This window comes from Scleropages formosus, chromosome 15, assembly GCF_900964775.1.
Source record: "Scleropages formosus chromosome 15, fSclFor1.1, whole genome shotgun sequence".
In the NCBI taxonomy this organism is placed as follows: Eukaryota; Metazoa; Chordata; class Actinopteri; order Osteoglossiformes; family Osteoglossidae; genus Scleropages; species Scleropages formosus.
Genome location: NC_041820.1, coordinates 5,564,991 through 5,584,718, shown reverse-complemented (window position 1 = coordinate 5,584,718; position 19,728 = coordinate 5,564,991). Strand labels below are relative to the sequence as shown.

Here is a 19,728-nt window from a genome sequence, read left to right as displayed (position 1 = left end):
CTCTTTTATACAGCAGGGTATTCTTACTGTGTCAGTTCAGTGTAAGTTCCCTGGGTAGTACAGTAGGAGAGGGATCTGAACCCAGTCCCTTCGGGTTGTAAGGAAACATCTGTAAGTACTACACTGCCTTCTGGGCCGAGCTGAAATTTTTTTTTCTTTATTTATTATTTTAATTTAATTTTTTTAATGTTTGGAATGGCCCGCACAGCTGATTGAATTACTCAGGGATGTTTAGTTAATGCACTCCTGTCGTTTCATAATACACTGCTGATATTTAATATGAAGCGTTAATGAAATACCAAGCTGCGCTGTGCCGCACGGCGCTTCACCCGGAGGTTTCTGTGTTGCCGAGTCCCGTTTGCCTTGCAGCTCTGGCCACCGTCGAGGACTTCCAGATCCGGCCGCACGCTCTGTACGTGCACTCGTACAAGGCGCCCACGTTCTGCGACTACTGCGGGGAGATGCTCTGGGGCCTCGTCCGCCAGGGGCTCAAGTGTGAAGGTGAGTGTGTGCAGTGCCTCCTGCTGCGCGGAAGCCAACGCGCATAGGTAGGTCCCCTGGTCCCGGGTGAATGTAGACCGATGTCCCCCCCCGTGTTTACCCAGAGATCGTGAAAAGAAATCCAGGGGGTCCATTTCTGGAATTGTCTGCGGAGGGTGGGGGGGGGAATGGAGGCGCGTCGCGCCTTGCCACAGGATGCTTCGGTCGAGCACCCGACTTCCTGCCGCTACAAAGAGGGGTCTTTGAAGTGCCAGTCGGGGCCTTTGAATGGAGTCCGGTGTCTTGGTGCCAAGCGTCCGACTGAACCTTCAAACGATGCTGGGAAACCGTGCGGAGCCGCGCTCGTCGCTCGCCGGCACACGAGCGTCTCCAGAAGTCCCGACGAAAGGAGGGGCAGCGGAGGAGGAAACGGCGGAGGAAACGCGTTTTGCGCCCCCTTCTCTTAGCTTGACCAGGGCCAAGAAGCAGCTGCAGTAAAACCATTCTGACCCGCTGCACCACTGTGCGCTCAGATCCAGTTAGTAAACAGCAATGAACTTTAACTGCTTCTGAAATGGTCTCTAAAATACATTTATTCCAATGTTGACTACTGGCTTTCCTGCGTTACTAACTGTTATTACTGTTCAGCAGACAAATTTTTCAAAGGCAACTTCGTCTGAGGTTGGTACCATAGGTTGCTTACAGTGATTTACCCATTTAAACACCTGTGTAATGTATACTGCATTAATTCAGGGTAAGTAGTACCTTCAACAAAGCAACAGCCCACTGTTAATACAGTCCAGAGAGGGAAATGGAAGTGGGTCGGGCATACCTTGCGCAGACAAGAGACCAGTATTCCAAGGCAAGTCTCGGATTGGAACCCACAGGGTAAACGGAGAAGAGTAAGGCCACTCCTCACATGGAGACGAACCCTACGGGCAGAGCTAGAGAAGATCAAGATGTCCTGGGGAGAGGCAGAGACCGATGGAGACATGCAGCGAAGGCCGTGTGCTCCGACTGGATTGTAGAGGATTAAAGACGTACCGTGATCAAGGGACCTACAGCAGAAGTGGGGATTTGAACCAAGATCCTTCTGTTACAAAACCACAACATTAATCGTTACACTACCTTTTTCTGCCCAATGTGTCATGGTCTGTAAAAGGGAGTGGACAGACACTGACGAGACACTTAGAATTTATTGAAGACCAATCAGTGTTGGATATGAGCCTCTGGTGTTGAACAGAGTTCCCAGCGTGTGTGTGTGTGTGTGTGTGTGTGTGTGTGTAAGTAACAGCTGTGTCCTGCATTCCTACAGGCTGCGGCCTGAACTACCACAAGCGCTGCGCCTTTAAGATCCCCAACAACTGCAGCGGAGTGCGGAAGAGACGCCTGTCCAACGTGTCCCTCCCGGGACCCTCGCTGTCGGTGCCCCGTCCCACCCCTGCGGACCATGCCGTCGTCACTCCAGAAGAGGTGAGGCTCCAGAAAGCACGTTCTCTTCCGAGGGTCCGACTGTGGTGCCCGGCAGCTGCGCGCTCTGCTTTACTGAAGTAATTATTTATATAAAATAAGTTGTCTCATCTGGTGTTCAGCTGTAAATTAGGTGCTAATTAAAACGTATTTTAAAACCTGCAGGACTCCGGCTTAGAGAACTTAGTCTGACGACCCATGATTTAGACGGACTGACGCAGATTAAGCTGTTTATTGTTTCTGGACGTCATGTTCAATTAATGAGTCTGGTTTTTTTACGCTGTGGTTTTAATACTGGGGAGTAAAGATGTGCTGGTTCAGCTGCAAAGAGGGTTGGGTACCAAGCTAAAAATCTGGAGATTGTCATTTTGCATACCAAGAGGGGCCTCTGCACCGCTGAGAAGGCTACCTTACTGGTATAAATGGTTACGAAAAATTAAACTGTGTTTTTTAAAAAAAAAAAAAAAAAAAAGAACAGAAAGGAAAAGTCAAAAAAGCTTCATATTCTGAGCCAATAAATCGTGCCAATAGACAAAGTGTTGTTTTATGGCCAAAGGTGGAAACCTTTCTTCTCGCGTTATAGACCAATAAAAAGTTTTGATATTGTCTTCAAAGAAAATTCATTGTCTGGAACTGTACTACATCCTTTTGATGTGCATTTCCCCCCCCCCCTTTTTTTTTTCCGTAAAGGCCTAAAGATCATGGTCTCTGTCCAAGAAAAGTGGCAGGAAGTCAGACGTCTGTTTTTCTTGTAGCGAATTCTTCTTGTACTGTGCTTTTTCTATGGCAAGTGCCTCATCTGGTTTTACTAATGAACAGGGTTTGTGTACAATCATTGCAGCAGCAAAAATCCCATTGCGTCTGTAAAACTCGCCTCTGATCAGAGGCATATATACCGTATGTATACAGGCAATAGCATGGGTCCAAGAAGAGAGCCTTGCGGTACACCACTGATGACTTTTTTCCCCCGTTTGTAGCTCTTATATAGTTTATATTTTCGTTAGCGCAACGTAAAACTTTATATTGGATGTTTACGTCCGATTTGATCGTTGCCATCTGAATTAACTCTGCTTGTCTGTTCGTGAAACGGCTCTCGAATCCTGTCCATTCTGGAATTTTCTATGTCGTCCAGAAAGGGCATTACAGACAGCTAAGCAGAAATCACGCTGCAGCTAATTCTTACCAGTGCTTGTATTTGCCGAAGGTGTCGGTAGACCGTCTCTAGCCGAGCGCTCCATAAAACGGTTACTGAGTCAGTCGGTGAACTTTGCGACCAGAAAAATTCCCGTAACGACATTCTGAAAACAAGCTTTGTCGGGGGGCTTCTTTTTTTTTCCAGTTTGCTGCTACCACTTCTTCGGGTCATTTTAGAACTTCAGTTCTGCTATATTGTTCGGACACTTTGTGCGCCTCACTTTCGCTTAAATGACCAGCATTGCCGTGGCATCACCCGCTCTGTCGCCTCTTCCTGTTGCCTTAGCAACGGCCCCATCAGGAGGCGGGCAAGCGAATTCCGTCCTGGAGCGGCCGGCCCATCTGGATGGAGAAGATGGTGCTGGGCCGAGTCAAGGTGCCCCACACCTTTGCGGTCCACTCGTACACGAGGCCCACCATCTGTCAGTACTGCAAGCGCCTGCTCAAGGGCCTCTTCCGCCAGGGCATGCAGTGTAAAGGTAGGGGCCCGTGTTGGTGACGAAGGGGCCGCGCAGCTTCCCCGTGTGCTTGTGGAGTATAAAGTATGCCATCTGTGTTGTTGTTTTCTGTAGATGAATGTATTCCTTGTGGATAATAACTTTTTCCCCCTTCACTTTCAGATTGTAAGTTTAACTGTCACAAACGGTGCGCGTCCAAAGTACCCAGGGACTGCCTAGGCGAGGTAGTGTTCAACGGAGGTGAGGACTTCTTCCGTGCTCCTAAAGTGGGTGTTTCGGGACAAGTGCTTGGGACCGCGTGAGACCCCGATGATTTCGTTGCTGCCGGCAGAACCGGCGAGCCCCGGGCCGGACTCGGACACCACCATGGAGGTGGACAGCAGCGACGTGAACAGCGACGGGGGGCGAAGCCTGGACGACGCGGAGGGGCCCTCCACGCCAGAGGAGAAGATGTTCTTCATGGACTCGCCGTTCCTGGACGGAGAGAAGGACGAGGAGGCGGTCAAGACCATCAGGTAACGCTCGGAGCTAGAACAGAGCCGGTGTTTTTTTTAAGGGTGAGTCCCAGTGGTTCCTGTGTTTTTACTGTAGTTTTGCTGTACATTTGTCTGTGTATGCGATGGAATTTGCGTTTGATCCCATGTGTGCTGTGTCATTACGGGGTGTGTTACTCTTTGTGTGTGGGAGTGTGTTCTTTTTATGCCTGGGGTGTGTGTGTGTTCCTTTTTTTACTTTTTGAGCACTTTTTGGTCTGAGGTGTTTTTTTTTTTTTTTTTTTTTTTCTCTCCCCCCCATGATATCCGCAGCCCCTCAACCAGCAGCAATATCCCCCTGATGCGGGTGGTCCAGTCCATCAAACACACCAAGCGGAGGAGCTCCACCGTGGTGCGAGAGGGCTGGATGGTGCACTACACCAGCAGGGACAACCTGGTAAGCGGCAGGCCTCGTTCACACACACACACACACACACACACACACACACACACACACACACACACACACACACACACACACACACACACACACACGGGTCTGGGGCACTCCCATCATCCTCTGCTCTCTGGCCCAAAACCAGGACGAAAGCAGTGAAATGACAGTTTTACCATAGCCACAGACATTTTAGGTAGTGATTTGAGGAGTATAATTTGAGGTGACCAGGAGCAACTGTACTGTGTCATGAACCCCCTGGGGCAAACAAACTTTTGTGTGTGTGTGTGTGTGTGTGTGTGTGTGTCTTTTTTTTTTTTTTTTTTCTTTTTTGTTTGTTTCAAAGCATTACTCTGCCGGGGTGATTATTGTAGAGCACACACTTCCTGTCAACTCTCCAAGTATGTAGATTTACCCCACGCCCTGTGGCTGTGACTGATCTTGTCTCTCGTCCACAGAGGAAGAGACATTACTGGCGGCTGGACAGCAAGAGCTTGACGCTATTTCAGAACGACACGGGAGCCAAGTACTACAAGGTGAGACGTGCAACCGCGGAGACGTCCAACAGGCCTGTCGGTGATGTCACCGGGTGACGGGCTGATTCACGTCCACTTTTACCAGGAACAAAATATCAGAAATTAATTTCTCTGTATCAGCACATTTGCTGAAATATTACCGAGACTGATATTCATAAGATAAAGCCGCTTAATTATGAGCAATAAATAAAGGTCATCTCAACCAAACACCCACCATGTGTCAACAGCAGGATGAGTAAAGACACGCGTGGGATTCACAACTGTAAATCTACGGGGGGCTTAACAGCAGCGTGGTCAGCAAAGTGAGCTGAGAAATCCCCAGAGTAACCACTGCTTTCATTTCTTCTTGTGTAAACTCTCCCATAAGCACTTCTTCTGGGCCAGGCAGCTTTGCTCAGAAAATTCCGGCAGGTTTCTTCACATGTCAGCGCTGTTATTATTCGCCAGCATCAGTAAGTTTTTCGCAGCTCGCATCGAGTGGCAGCGGCGCCACGTGCGCCGTGCAGCGGATCAAGGGCCCTCCAGCCTGACGGTCGTTCGCTGTTTAAAGCCGTTTTAAATCGCTTGCCACTTTCTACGTATTTAGCTCATGCTTTTCTCCAAAGTGACTTACAGCGTTAAGGTACTTGGAATTACAGTATTTACTCATGTATACAGCAGGGTAATTTTACTAGAGCATTTTTAGGGTAAGTGCCTGGCGTTGAGATTGACAGCTGGAGGTGGGATTCAAACCTGCAACCTTTAGGTCCAAAGGCAGCAGCTCTTAACACTACGCTTCCAGCTGCCCCGTTTCAAACTGGGCCTTATTTTAAGGACCTTGACTTGCAGTAAAAAAAAAAAAAAAAAAAAAAAAAAAGGCTTTTAAACAGACTCACCAAGTGTGAAAACCAGAACAACTTCTTCACACACTCATTTGAGGAAACGCACGAAACAAGTTAAAGATGTTCACACACCCTGATGCTAATTTCAATTAATTTATTTTATTTAATTGAGCTGAAATAACTTCATCATGTAAAATGTCTACATTAGTATTAACTAGTATTTTCTGACAATTTTCTCTAAAGAAATGTGCTGCAATGTTAGGTTTTGCACACTACGCTTTTACACTGATTTACCCATTTATACAGCAGGGTAATTTTTATTGTATCAGTTCAAGGTGAGTGGCATGATCAAGGGTGCAGCAGCAGGAGCAGGGATTCGAACCCGACCGCAAGGCAACGGTGCAAACCGCTACACGGCTCGCTGCCCCAACTTGTGCCCGAGGAAACGCGCATTTCTTATAATATTACTGTATCATTTTTATTGTAAAGTTATGGTGGTTTACTTTTTTAAAGAGTTATTTTTATGTTTATTTATATGTTTACAGTGGCTGTTTTTCTTTGGAGTTTCCCTGCTGGTGCATTTGGCCGAAGTCCGATTTGCACACGCGCTCAGACTGGAATTTGCATTGAATATATTACTGTGCATGTGGGTGAGCTGTGGAGAGTTCCACTTCTCTGGGGGGGAAATCAGATCTCGTTTTCGTCTTGACCGGTACCGTTCCCAGAGAGCCGCTCCCATCGCTCGGGTGTGAGACGCAGCGAAAGGAGAAAGAGGAAGTGAACAGAAAGTGTAGCGTGACCCCCCGGTGGCTGCTGGTGGGGGGCCTGTTAGTGTCCCGCAGGGGCCCGATTACACCGTAATTAGAAAATAGCTTCAAATCCAACCGGCTCTGCCTCCCCTCCCCAAAAAGAGCTTCCAAATGTGGGGCCGGGCTGCGAGACCCTGCAAGAGCCGAGTGTGCGTTTCGCACCTCCTCCGTGGGTTAGACGCCGCACTCAAGCGCCCCCTCTCCCCGGGCTGCTGTACTATGCCGCGTTTTTAATTTTAAAATCTTTCTTTTTTTAAAATCGGGTGGGTGTGCTTTTGGAACCCTTTTCCCGCAGCTTCTGCTTTGTGCCGTGTGCCTCGTCTCTTCTATTGCCTTTGTCGCAGTAGCTGGTGCAGTGTTTGGAGCTGGGGCCTTACAGTTGAGGGATCTGAGTTCAAATCGCTCTTCCTGCTCTAGTACTCTTGATCAAGGTACTTACCATGAACTGATGGAGTAAAAATTACCCCGCTGTTTAAATGGGTAAATCCACGCAAGTAGCTTAGTTTGCAAACCTGATTTTGTAAGTGGCCCTGGAGAGAAGTGTCAGGTGAATGAATGCATGCATTATATACGGAGCCGAATGAGTAATGTGCCTGGTACACAGTTGAATAGTTAACGTTGGCGTGGAGGTCAGGGCAGGAGGCCTTTGTGCAGTGAAAGCACCCTGCAGGATGATGTGTGGGTTTTAAGGGTGATTCCCTGAATAAATCGGTCAAAGTTCCGGGCAGTCCGTACCACCTCGGGCCCAGGTGCCTTGGCTTTTACGTGTAGACAGTTTAAAGAGACAATGTGTATAAGAAGGGTGCTGTAAGCTAAGAGCGATATCACACACGCGGCGGCGCGGTGGCACAGCGAGTAGCTCTGCTGTCTCACAGCTCCTGGGTGGTGTGAGAGGATGTGGGTTTGATCCCCGCTCAGTCTGTGTGGAGTTTGCACGTTCTCCCCGTGTCTGCGTGGGTTTCCCCGGGGTGCTCTGGTTTCCTCCCACAGTCCAAAGACATGCTGTTCAGGTTCCCCACAGTGTGTGAGTGACAGAGAGAGAGAGTGTGTGTGTGTGTGTGTGAGTGTGTTCCACTGATGTACGGATGAGCGAGCCAGTGTAAGTAGTGTATCTAGCAGTGTAAGTTACCACAGTGAATAAGGTGTGTGGGCCGGTAACACTACATAGTTTGTTCGAAGTTGCTTTGGAGAAAAGCATCTCCTAAATAAATGTAAATGTAAGCATCTGTTGACCACAGACTGTTGAGACTGATGCAGAACTTCGAATCAGGGGGCTGGTCAGTCCGGCTCTCAGCTTGGAACGAATGAATGAATGAAGAAAACACCGTGGTAAGCAGTGCTCTGGGAAGGGGCTGTCCCGAAAAATGCCGTGCCACTTCCTTCCCTTACTGCCGTGCTACTGATTTACATGGTGTGAAGGGAACTTGGTGGTGGAGAAGCGGCGCTTGGGCGGAGGAGGGAGGGGTCACGTTTCCGGCAGCTCACGGCGATGCCCTTTCTCCTCCCAGCGCCGGGAACCGAGGCTGCAGGGTGCATTTGGGGGCCGTCGTCATAAGGGTGTTTATTATCAACTTGGCACTGGAGTAGTTTTGAGACAAAAGGGACGGCTAATTGAAGGCTTGGCGTCTGTAAAATGTTTTTGTCAGCTTTTTTTTTTTTTTCTTTTTCTTTCCCGCTAGCTGGGATCATTCTCACAGAATGGGTGTTAAAAGCTGTAGGGTTGAGGGACACACAGATCTGGATCAGTTCAACAACTGATGGTGTGTGTGTGTGTGTGTGTGTGTGTGTGTGTGTGTGTGTGTGTGTGTGTGTGTGTGTGTGTGTGTGTGTGTCCAGGGCCAGGGGTGTGTGCACGCGTGTCCAAATTTGCAGCTCCGAGCTCTGGTGACTGGCTCTTGAGCATCGCTCTGCCTTTACATTTGGAAGTTATAGTCTTTCGCTTTGAAGCCGAGACCCCGATACTTGTGGTTTTTTTGCAAAATGGGAGGGTGGAGGGGCTTCCCTCAGGGTTCGCGTGGCTCCAGCATCCCCTCGGGGGAGCCGGAGGGCCACCCCGGAACAGCAGCCACTGTTTCTCCTCGCTGCCAGCCTGGCTCGAACCCAGGTCCGGGGTTTTTTTTTTTTTTTTTATGGTGCGCCCTCTAATCAGAGAACACTTCAATAGGGGGAGGGCGTGGGGGTGGGCGGGTCACGTGGCGCACGCTTCAAACCGCAAGCACTTCATCTGACGCTCGCGGGTAGAGAGCAGCAGCGCTCCTATTGGCTGCAGGGCGGCCGTCTCCCCCTTTTCATGTGCCGGCGCCGACGCAGGCGGAGAGACGGCGCAATCTTTAAGTGGAGCGGAGACGCCGCGGCTCCTCACTGCGCCGCGGTGCCACATGGATCGCGACTGCGAGGGACACGCGGATCCGTCTCGCTTAGAGCTCAGAGAGGGGCCCTGTATCGGAGGGACACGAGGACGCCCCTCCGCGTTTCGCCGCCGCGCCGTCTGATCGCCCCGCTTCCCGCACAGGAGATCCCCCTTTCGGAGATCCTGCAGGTGGAGACGGCGCGCGACTTCTCCAGCCTCGCCCAGGGCAGCAACCCGCACTGCTTCGAGATCATCACCGACACCATGGTCTACTACGTCGGGGAAAACAACGGCGCTCCGTTCCACAACCCGGCCCTGGCTGCGTCCGGGGTGGGCCCCGAGGTGGCCCAGAGCTGGGAGAAGGCGATCCGGCAGGCGCTGATGCCCGTGACGCCGCAGCCCAGCGTGTGCACGGCCCCGGGACAGGGCAAGGACCACAGTGAGTACCGCCGTCGGTCCTCTGGGACGTTTCCTCGCAACCTTTGACCCCGGGACACGTGCTGGGATCTGTCGCTCGGCAGAGGAGCGGAGGGTTAGAGGGCAGGCGACGGCACGGTGCCGTAAGGTCGTGAAAGCACACGGCGGGGTTTACAGCGTGCTGGAACTGGGACGCGAGACAGATCTGGGGACATGTGGTCCAACTGGCCGAAGGGGGGGACGCAGCACCTCGGTGGGAAGTCCTCTGGCCACATACAGTGTCTCACCGCTATGAGTTCAGGAGTGTTTGGAGTATTGGGCATGTCAGACCACCTTTACTCTGCTTTTACTCTGCTTTGGTCCTGCCAGCAAGCCATTGTGCAGTTATACCACAGTTGTTTTTTTTTTTTTTACGCTGTTTATTGGTGTCTTTCAGTTGTAATTATTTATTCATTTAGCTTATGCTTTTTTCCAAAGTTCAAATTAGTGTTGTTTTCCGCTGTTTTGCCCATTTTTAGCTCTATAAATGGGTAAATAATTGTAAGCTTAACACTGTAAGTCACTTTGGAGAAAAGGATGAGCTTATTGAATAAATGTAAATGTAAATTTATAGAGCAGGGTAACCTTACTGTTTGAGTTGAGGGTAAATACCTTGATCAAGGCTACTACTGCGGGGATTCAGACCTTGGTCCTCTGAGCCCAACGGCAGAAGCTCTAACCACTACGCCACCTGCTGCCCCCATAGTTTTAATTTTCTTGGCAGTTGCTCTGAGGAGGATAATTGGCTGTAAGTGTTTCGTATGAAATGATGCACGTTAGTCGAAAGCTCAGCGGCAGATAGACATCCCAGAATCCCTCCCTTCCAAAATGACATGCTCGGCGGCTCACGCACTATTACAAACTGAGGTTTTAGTTTATCCATAAAAAAAACGCAAAAAGGAGGAGGGGGAGGAGGAGGGAGGGAAGCGTTAGGGATCGACAGAGAAACTTGACCTCCAGCCGCAAACCGTATGGAGACGGTTAGGACCCCGGGCGCTTTGTGCAAACCGTACAGCGGACGGGTTAAAGGGAAACAGATGATCGTGGCCGCCGTGCGTCCTGCGCACTCCGGCATGACAGCAGAGCGGTCTTCCTGGCACCGATTCCAACTGCTTCGGAAGCCTTCGGCTTCCGCAGCAACCCCAGGAGCGACGGGCGGCCGTGCGCTCGTCGTGCTCCCGAACCCGCTGCCGACTCCCCCGTCCCTCTGCGGGATGCGAGCGCTCGTTGGGAGGGTGCAGCTGGAGAAGGCGGGCGCCTTGGATCTCTTCTTTTTTTTTTTTTTTAAACTCAGCCATAGGACTTATTTCGAGTTTCTCATCAGGTTCCAGTGTGATGCTTTGGGATTGATTTTTCATACTTTGCGATTGCCATTGAAAGGTTTATTAATAAATGTGTAAGCCTCATTAATATGGGACATAAGGGCGACAGCAGCGATCGGACCTCTGCTATAAGTACTTATTGAGGAATGCTGTTACGTTGGTGTTACCATGGAAAACAGAGTAGCCCATTATAACTGTTTACGAAGCAGTTATGAAATATAGGTGATGGACTGATGTTGTGTGACACCTTTTCACCAACTTGTTTCCTAGTCAAGTTTTCATAAGTTCCACACTTGTGCTTGGAATTGGTGGTCTTTTGACCTTATTTACCTGAAATGATGCCACGCATGTGTGTGTTATTGTGTGTCTTTGTGTGTGTGGCAGTGATTTCTCTATTCATTACTCTTTTTCTTAGCTTTTAATTTCCAAAGCTCGCCAGATGCGCCCGTATATACCGCAGATGTAACAAATAAAGCACCATGAATAAAGTGAATAAAACACTTAAAATGATCTGAAACTAGAGATCAACAATTATTTGTTCAGATGCTCAGTGTGGCAGATGTTGGGAAGCCCAGATGAAAGACACCATGTTTATGATAGATAAGTCGAAGTGGTTCGCATTTGATTGGAACGCAGCGTGTTGTATTTAATAATATTTTTTTTGTTCTGCCGCAACCAGCATTGGCCGTCTTTTGTGCGGCTCTTTGATGGTGCTCGTCAAACCCGTAACCTCACCCTGTTTCGTCCCTTCTCTCCCCACCAGAGGAGTTGTCCATCAGCATTTCCGTGTCCAACTGCCAGATCCAGGAGAACGTGGTGAGTGCGGCGCTCTCGAACCCGTGGCCGTGCACCGCTTCCCTTTTCTGCTCCTGTCTCGTCCCGTTTGGCTCCAGTGCTCTGTACGGTGTTACACGCTGAAAATACAGTACGCGGTCACCCAAGGATGAAGTGGAAGGAGAGTCTGAATTTCATTTTCACATAGTGTGACAGCATTTCATTTGACCTCATGCTGAGCCTCTTATTGGGATTATTTATCAGATTTACAGTAAAATGTAAGCTTTTTCATATTTCATTTTGCATAATTGTGCTCTCTAAGTATATGATCGCTCATGTGTAATAATTTTAACCCCTGAAACTGCTTCGTTGGAATGATATGCCAGAGGTACATTTTAATGGATTTTGATAGTTCTCAGTGTTGGTCCCAATGTAGTGGAACAAACTCCCTCTGTCCCTCAGAGCTGCTGAATTTATACTTACATTGACATTTATTCACTAAGCAGATGTTTTTCTCCAAAGCAACATGCATCTCACAGACAATACAATGCGAGCATTGCATCAGCAGAAAAGAGAGACTTAGATGCAGACGCGTGAGTGTAAACACAGTTCATTTGTTGTGTTAAAAACTTCTCTTCACTGTGAGGTGTAAGCCTGTTTGGAGAAAAGCTTCTGTTAAAGGAATAAATATAAATGTAATGATAAATCAACCCTTCTCCTTTAAACAGGATATCAGCTCCGTGTACCAGATATTTGCAGATGAGGTTTTGGGGTCGGGGCAGTTCGGAATTGTCTACGGAGGTGAGTTGAAGCATTGTCAAAGTCATCATTCTCATCATCATAAGTTCAGGCTTCATGGCTTCTAATAATCACATGCCTGTTCATACTTATATCTTTTTGCATAGTGTTATATATTTATTTTCTGTTAATTTCCCAGTTTTTATTTCTCTTGTTCAGTGTGTGCTGAGAGAAAGTTCTGGAAGCCCACTGCTCCATTTATAGTTGATGTCACCCAATGGTCATCCTTGCAGGCAAACACAGGAAAACGGGAAGAGACGTTGCCATCAAAGTGATCGACAAGATGAGGTTCCCCACCAAGCAGGAGAGCCAACTGAGGAACGAGGTGGCCATTCTCCAGGTGAGGAGATGAGCCAACGCAGCAGTTTCGTCTTCCATTTGCCAACTTTCTGGCCAGTTTCCTCCATAGGATAATAAACTTTCTATAAATTACTGTCAGTCTGTGGTCTGGTCGAACCGCTACGGAGCTTGACTGGCGAATTTCTGGTTATTGGCCTATGGATTTTGCTGAGGACAGCATGTAGTACATGCCAGCTTCCTCAATCCCGTGCTAATTCTGTCTGGTTGCATCAGTTATTACTGTAGAAGGTGTGGTGAGCGGTTCCGCTTGCCGACCGCTACCCATGTCCAAGGTTCCCGCTTCTTCCTCGCAGAACCTGCATCATCCGGGGATCGTGAACCTGGAGTGCATGTTCGAGACTCCAGAGAGGGTGTTTGTCGTCATGGAGAAGCTGCACGGCGACATGCTGGAGATGATCCTGTCTAGCGAGAAGAGCAAGCTGCCCGAGCGCATCACCAAGTTCCTGGTCACGCAGGTCAGTCACCCCCCGGCGTGTGACTCGCCCAACCGCGGCTCTGTTTGCCTGTCCCAGTTGTAAAACTGGGTTTATTTGCAAGAACGGGACCTAGGTGGTGTTGAGGCTTTGACACCCTCTGCCTGTCCCAGCCCATGGGTTTGATGGCGAGTTTCTGTCACATTAGAAGGCAGTTCAAGGAAATGACAGAAACTATTCCCTCTTGACTGTCAGCTTATGGTTGGTAGCCTGGTTCTGCTGTGGTTCATCGGTCCACGGAAGAGTCAGAACGTTAACAGCACAAAGTAACTGAGTCACTACAACCAAATGAATGTGATGCAGACTTGCCAGTTACCAGACACACTGTGGTCAAAGGAAGCCATTAGTGACCCTGTTCTGCTGTGACTAACCTTGAGTGAACCGACCCTCTACAGCAGATGGTTGCGTTATTCCATCCTCACCGAATCTCATGGTCCTTATAGATCCTGGTGGCTTTGAGGCACTTGCATTTCAAGAACATTGTGCACTGTGACCTGAAGCCGGAGAACGTCCTCCTGGCATCGGCAGAGCCTTTCCCTCAGGTGAGTTCCACAATCAAGTGTAGACCAAGGAGAACCAAGGCCGTCCAAAGCGTGTTCGGTCAGAAGTGTCCGGCAACGCGTGTGACACGTGGCTGTGTTCTTGCGCATCAACCCCCAGGTGAAGCTGTGTGACTTTGGCTTTGCCCGCATCATCGGGGAGAAGTCGTTCCGCCGCTCGGTTGTTGGCACACCTGCCTACCTGGCTCCTGAGGTCCTGCGGAGCAAGGGTTACAACCGCTCGCTGGACATGTGGTCCGTGGGTGTCATCGTCTACGTCAGCCTGAGCGGAACTTTCCCCTTCAACGAGGATGAGGACATCAATGACCAGATCCAGAATGCTGCCTTCATGTACCCGCCAACGCCCTGGAAGGAGATCTCTGCAGAAGGTTGGTGATCCTTGGGAGTTTTTCTCTCATCTGATAGCATGTTGTGTTGTACTCAAGGATCCATGGAGGTGTGACTAGACGTGTAGCTTTGTCCTAATTGATCAACAGCTTTGTTTTATCTGTCCATCCATCCATCCATCCATCCAAGCTACTTATTCTGGTGACAGCTGTGGAGGAAACAGGCTGACAAATAGTCTGCTATCAAGTGTTCAGAGGCCAGTCCAGAGATAACATCTCTCCAATGTGACCCGGTTCTGCCTCTGGACCTCTTTCTAGTGGGATCTGCCTGGTGGGCCTCTCAGATGCCCAAACCATTTTAACCACCTTTCAGTCTAGAGGAGCAACAGCTCCACAGAAAGAGCCTCCATGATCCCTGAGCTCTGCTGAGCAACTTAGTTGATTTTAAGATGTATATGTAGTCATTGTTGAGTGTATCTGCCCAAAATGCTGGGATGCATGGTATTTTGGGGTGAGCTACAGCCATAGCAGCCTGCGGTTAGTGGACAGGAGCAGTTAGCTGAGTATACACCCTGGACCGAGACTTGGGCTGTGTCAGCCCGGCCCGCTGCCCACCTACATGTCTGGAGATGTTGCAGCGGCTTTCACATTCGCGGCTTTGACCTTCAGCTTGTGGTTTACGTGAATCACTCGCACACCCTGCAGAGGCACCCTGTGTCATCTCGACATTTCCCCACGTTTGTTTTGAGCAAATTGTCATCCCTTCACAAGCAAGAAGCTGACTGAGATCTTATCTTAACCGCTAATTCAGATGTGATGTTTGACATTGTTACTATATGCCTGTGCTGTTCAGAGTGAAGCAGCGCTGGGCCAGGAATTCCTTCGTCTATCTCAGTTTTCCCCTCTGCGTTGTGAACGAGATGATTTTTGGTTTTGTTGATGGCGTTTTTTTTTCCTTGACCTCTTCAACCACGAGTCCCTGAGTGTCTGATTTTCTCCAACAGCCACAGATCTCATCAACAACCTTCTTCAGGTGAAGATGAGGAAACGGTACAGCGTGGACAAGTCCCTTAGCCATCCCTGGCTGCAGGTAACCGAAAACATCCCTTTTGATTCTTTAATAGGACTTCCTCCTGTACGTTTGTTAGAAATGTTGAGGTACCAGTGGAGGAAAAAGCCAGGAGGTCTGAGAGAAGCACAGGACCAGAGTTATGTCCTGCTGTTCATAACTGGCGATGCTCTCCTTGACTCGCAGGACTACCAGACATGGCTGGACCTCAGGGAGTTTGAGACACGGAGGGGCGAGCGCTACATCACGCACGAGAGCGATGACGCACGCTGGGAGGCGTATGCCGACGCGCACAACCTGGTCTACCCAAAACACTTCATCATGGCGCCCAACTTGGAAGACATGGAGGAGGACCCCTAGAGGCCCGGAGGACCCTCGCTTCCTCGGCTTTGCGAAAGACCTTTGTGGGTGTCCTCTTGGCAGGAAGCGGCTGACGCGGCGGCCGACGGGCCGGAGCCGGAGAGACGCACGCGTGAAGGAGCGCGCGAGCCCAAATCGAGCCATGATGTGCGCTACCACACGGGACAGACAGGTGGCGCCGTGCCAGTGACGATACGGCCACGATGCTGCGCCAGATGGGAGACGTGAACGTTCAGGGCTGTTTTTCTTTTTCTTTTTTTTTAAATAAATCTAAACATTTCAGGATTCAGAGCTCCCCACCCCTCCTGAAAATAAGTAGCTGCCTTTTTTTATAAGCCATGAAAATGCAGGTATATGAAACACAGTATTTTGTTTAAAAACAGCTATTTTCTCCTTTCCCGGAGCCTTCGTGTTAATACCGGTAAAATTTTAGCGTAACGACTAGTTCTTACACACGGAGAAGGGCTAAATGTTGGACCTCACAGAAGACAGAGAAAAGCACACTATTTGTTTCCACAGCCTATTTTTTTAAAAGTGAGACTAAAAAATCTAATGTTTTAAAATCTCTGCAGTAGCACATTAATTCTGCTTATAGTATGTGTGCTATTTTTTTAGAAAAACATTTAATGACTTCATTGGATGGTATTAAACTGGAACACATGCAGTATGAGCACCGATGTTTGGCTCTGTTTTGTGCTGGAAAGGGGAACGGTGTTTCCGCGCTGCTCTGGTGAACCACGTGCGTACTCGATTGGATGAGAGTTTGGAAAGTCGACGGCCGCTGCGCACAAATCCCGAAATGAGTGAAAACTCGAAGCGTTGAATGCATGTAGCCTTCGACTTATGACGCGTGACTTACGACGACCCGAACTTGCGATGGCCGTCCCATCAATCGTATTACGTTAATTTTGAATCCCGACATTTGGTTGTAACGTCTTAACAACACCCGCGGTGGGTGGCTGCCGCGTTGCCGCAGGAACCCGTATTTCTTATGGACTCGGTCAGTGTGTCTGTAAGCGATTGACGTTTTTATATACAGAAGGATTCCTTTGAAATTCAAATTAGTTTTTTAGCAGCTGCTAAGTGAAAACAGGAGTATTCTGGTGGTGAAGAAAGGAAAAGGCAAAAGAAAACAGATTAAGAGGTGAAAGTGCAAAGAATAGTGCAACGTGAAAATGTATATAAAATATAATACTGAGATGTATTTATATTAGTATTTTAACATGCATGAAATTAGTGAAAAATACAACAAAGCCCTATCATGCAATGTTGCATTCGTGCATGTAAATTTTTTATATATCCTTATAGTTCTTACAATACGGCGTTAATTACAGGGGATTTGTGACTTTGGACGAGGTCGTCGGGACGGAACACCCCCGTTTGTTTATTTCAACAACTGAGTAATTGTGTCAGACGGGATGGTTTGATTTCTGTTTAACAGTTGCTTTATTTGTGCCCTACGAATCGCAGCATTCGTAGCGTTTTAAGGGAATCCACCAGACAAGGGCGAAGGATATGAATAAAAATCAGTGAGGATCATTTCTAAAGAGCTATTACATTTATTTAGCTGACACTTTTTTTTTCCCCCCCGCAAGAAACTTATAATCATTTATGCAGCTTAGTAATTTTCAGTGGAACAACATAGGATAAGTACTTTGTTCAAGGGTACTACAGCAGGAGGTAGGATTTGAACCTATAACCTTCGGGCACAAAGGCAGCAGCTCTAACTACCCCACTACCAGCTGCCCCTTAATATCCCCTCGATGAAAAACATTTATGATATGTCGCGTCAGCCGTTGAAGTGCCAATTAGAGGAACTCGCCGTCAATTTCCCCTTCTTCCGCATCCTAAAAATCTTATTTCCGTCGCAACGTTTTTAGCAGGAGCCCATGAGGAAGGTGACTCGCAGTTCTGCCACATTTCGCATTCGGTGGCGTTTCAAAGAGCTTAGCGATCGCGGCGGTAACTGAACCGAGGGCTCGACGTCTCTATCGACAGTGTCCAGCCAAAGGGGTTTAAAACGTCACAATGGGACTTACGGTCACATTCATTTATCCAGTTGACACTTTTCTCCATAGCAACTTCCAATGTTATGGTACTTCCAATTATTTACCCATATATATAGCTGGGTACTTTTTTTACTGGAGCAATTTAAGCTAAGTATCTTGCTCAAGGATGCTACAGCTAGAGGGGGGATTTCAACCTCTGACCTTTGGATCCAAGGGCAGCAGTGCTAACCACTAACTACCAGCTGCCCCCCTTAGGGCTCTTTACGCTTCATACCTAAATACCCAAAGGAGTATTAAACTGCAGCCATAACTAGCAGCACTGCTGCCCCTGTATTCACACGGAATCTGTGGTTCGGAGCCATCATCCAGACTGCCAGGCGGAACCCATAGCATTCTGAGCCACCCTGCCACCACGGCTTTGTAGAACTTTCCGGAAAGTTGTCGTCATACTACCAGATGAGTCATATTTTATATCCAGCCAAGGGCCGAGGATGACCGCGCGCTCGAGTCCCAATAGCGAGAGGCTTACGGCCGATGCCGATGACACGGAATTGGGCCGGAAACGTACCGTTATGAAATGAAGCGGAGCGCTTTATTACCGACTCCGGGACCCTGAAGTCTGGAACAACAAATCCTTTTTTCCCTCCTGGACGTTTAAGGTTTATTACAAATCGCGTTAAAGATTATTCTTTCTTTGTAATATGCTCCACGTGGTCCGGTTCTGTCTGGATGAGAGTACAGCGCGACAGTCGATGAGCTCCAAGTGCTGGCAAACGACGAGGACGCGATGGCACCCTGACGCAGTTTGGTCAAAAGTTTGAGCACACGTGCAGGAAACTGGATTTTCTTCACATTTAGTGTTTGGTTAATAGGTTTCATGAGGAAATGAGGCCTCGTGTCCCAGAGATGCAGGACACTTGTCCGTTGCTTTGCTCTCTGTCTCTGGCCTCTAGCTGTCTTTTTGTACCACGGGGTCCAGACACCCCCCCCCCCCCGCACACAGTCTCATTATATAATAAAAGTAGTATTTTACAATTCAGAGACGTGTTCATAAATAATCAATTTAAATTTGGTTAATTTTTTTGTCCGAGGGGGTATTGTCCAACACTCCTGTACTGCCGAGGTTGCGATTGACGGCCTTCACGGATACCCAGGAGTAACTATTTGAAAATAAAACCCCAACTGCATAACCGTGGCTAAACGGACTCCTCTCCGAGGGCAGCTGAACTGCCTTCTCCATCCAGGAAATTGAGCTGTGATTTGAAAAGCTAATCCCTTTTTTTCTGGAGTGCAATAATGTGATGAGCCTTCTAGGACATTCTACCTGCTTTTATTTTAGTTTTTTTTAAAGGACATTAATGGTGGCGTAACACACTTGAAGGAGGCCCCAATATGCCCTCAGCTTCACACTCACAGCCACGGAGGCGCTCCGTGTGAATGTGTCACGTTGCTCTAGGGTATCAATGGGCAAAGGATTTCTGGCAATTTAGTATAGATGGCGCTGTAAATTGCCATAGACGAAGGTTTCAGCTAAATATTTAAAAATAAAAACGGTGCTGAATTTATGAATGCATGAGCAGGGAGACTGTAGCTTGTCTGCTTTATGGAATGACCACATGGGGGGCAGCGGTGGACGAATTTACAAGTTCCCTTCCTTTTCCTGCCAAAGTCAACTATTAGTAAGAAAACAATGAAACTTAAATGACTCTTTTTGATAAGCTACTGAGTTTCAAGTTAAAGTTAAGAGCACAGGATATAAACAAAACTTACATCAGGCCTGTAACATAAAGCTCTTAAATCCTCCAATTCACTTCAATTCCTTCACTTAAACACAACCCCCAAATGTTCAAGATTTTGCAAGTGTTTCTCCTCTCACGTCTCCTTCCAGACGACAAGGGAAAAATAAGATGAAAAGCAGACCCTGACTTCAATCTCATCTCATTATTCAGGGTTGGCCGCACCTGGTGCTCGTTTCCCAGAGACCTTCCAGAATATTCTATGGCGAACAGAGCACTGGTTGCAGGTCTCTCATGCAGAGACTCATTGCCTGCACTGTATTATATCCCTCGATAGTAGAAGCAAGAAAAAACTTGGAGTAAAATTACGAGGTGGGGTCAGCTGTAATGATGCCCGAACGAGCAGAATCGCAATGTTACCGTTCAGTCTTCTGTGCAAA

General features: G+C 48.4%; 1 protein-coding gene across 3 annotated transcripts in view; it reads left to right on the top strand.

Annotated features, from left to right (window-relative positions):
- prkd3 (protein kinase D3) overlaps positions 1 to 16,213 on the top strand; it is a 47,064-nt gene extending 30,851 nt beyond the window's left edge. For 2 of the 3 annotated variants that reach the window (XM_018734501.2, XM_018734511.2), the window contains 16 exons: positions 370 to 501; positions 1,796 to 1,953; positions 3,431 to 3,623; positions 3,765 to 3,842; positions 3,934 to 4,117; positions 4,409 to 4,532; positions 4,988 to 5,065; positions 9,208 to 9,484; positions 11,587 to 11,639; positions 12,326 to 12,398; positions 12,629 to 12,735; positions 13,049 to 13,210; positions 13,672 to 13,770; positions 13,889 to 14,156; positions 15,119 to 15,204; positions 15,370 to 16,213. In XM_018734501.2, the coding sequence (XP_018590017.2) occupies positions 370 to 501; positions 1,796 to 1,953; positions 3,431 to 3,623; positions 3,765 to 3,842; positions 3,934 to 4,117; positions 4,409 to 4,532; positions 4,988 to 5,065; positions 9,208 to 9,484; positions 11,587 to 11,639; positions 12,326 to 12,398; positions 12,629 to 12,735; positions 13,049 to 13,210; positions 13,672 to 13,770; positions 13,889 to 14,156; positions 15,119 to 15,204; positions 15,370 to 15,543 (2,246 nt within the window). In that variant the 3' untranslated portion in view covers positions 15,544 to 16,213. Of the gene's footprint in view, positions 1 to 369; positions 502 to 1,232; positions 1,550 to 1,795; positions 1,954 to 3,430; positions 3,624 to 3,764; positions 3,843 to 3,933; positions 4,118 to 4,408; positions 4,533 to 4,987; positions 5,066 to 9,207; positions 9,485 to 11,586; positions 11,640 to 12,325; positions 12,399 to 12,628; positions 12,736 to 13,048; positions 13,211 to 13,671; positions 13,771 to 13,888; positions 14,157 to 15,118; positions 15,205 to 15,369 lie in introns of those variants that run through there. The other variant, XM_018734521.2, reaches the window with a different exon arrangement.
- Positions 16,214 to 19,728: the final 3,515 nt, after the last annotated feature.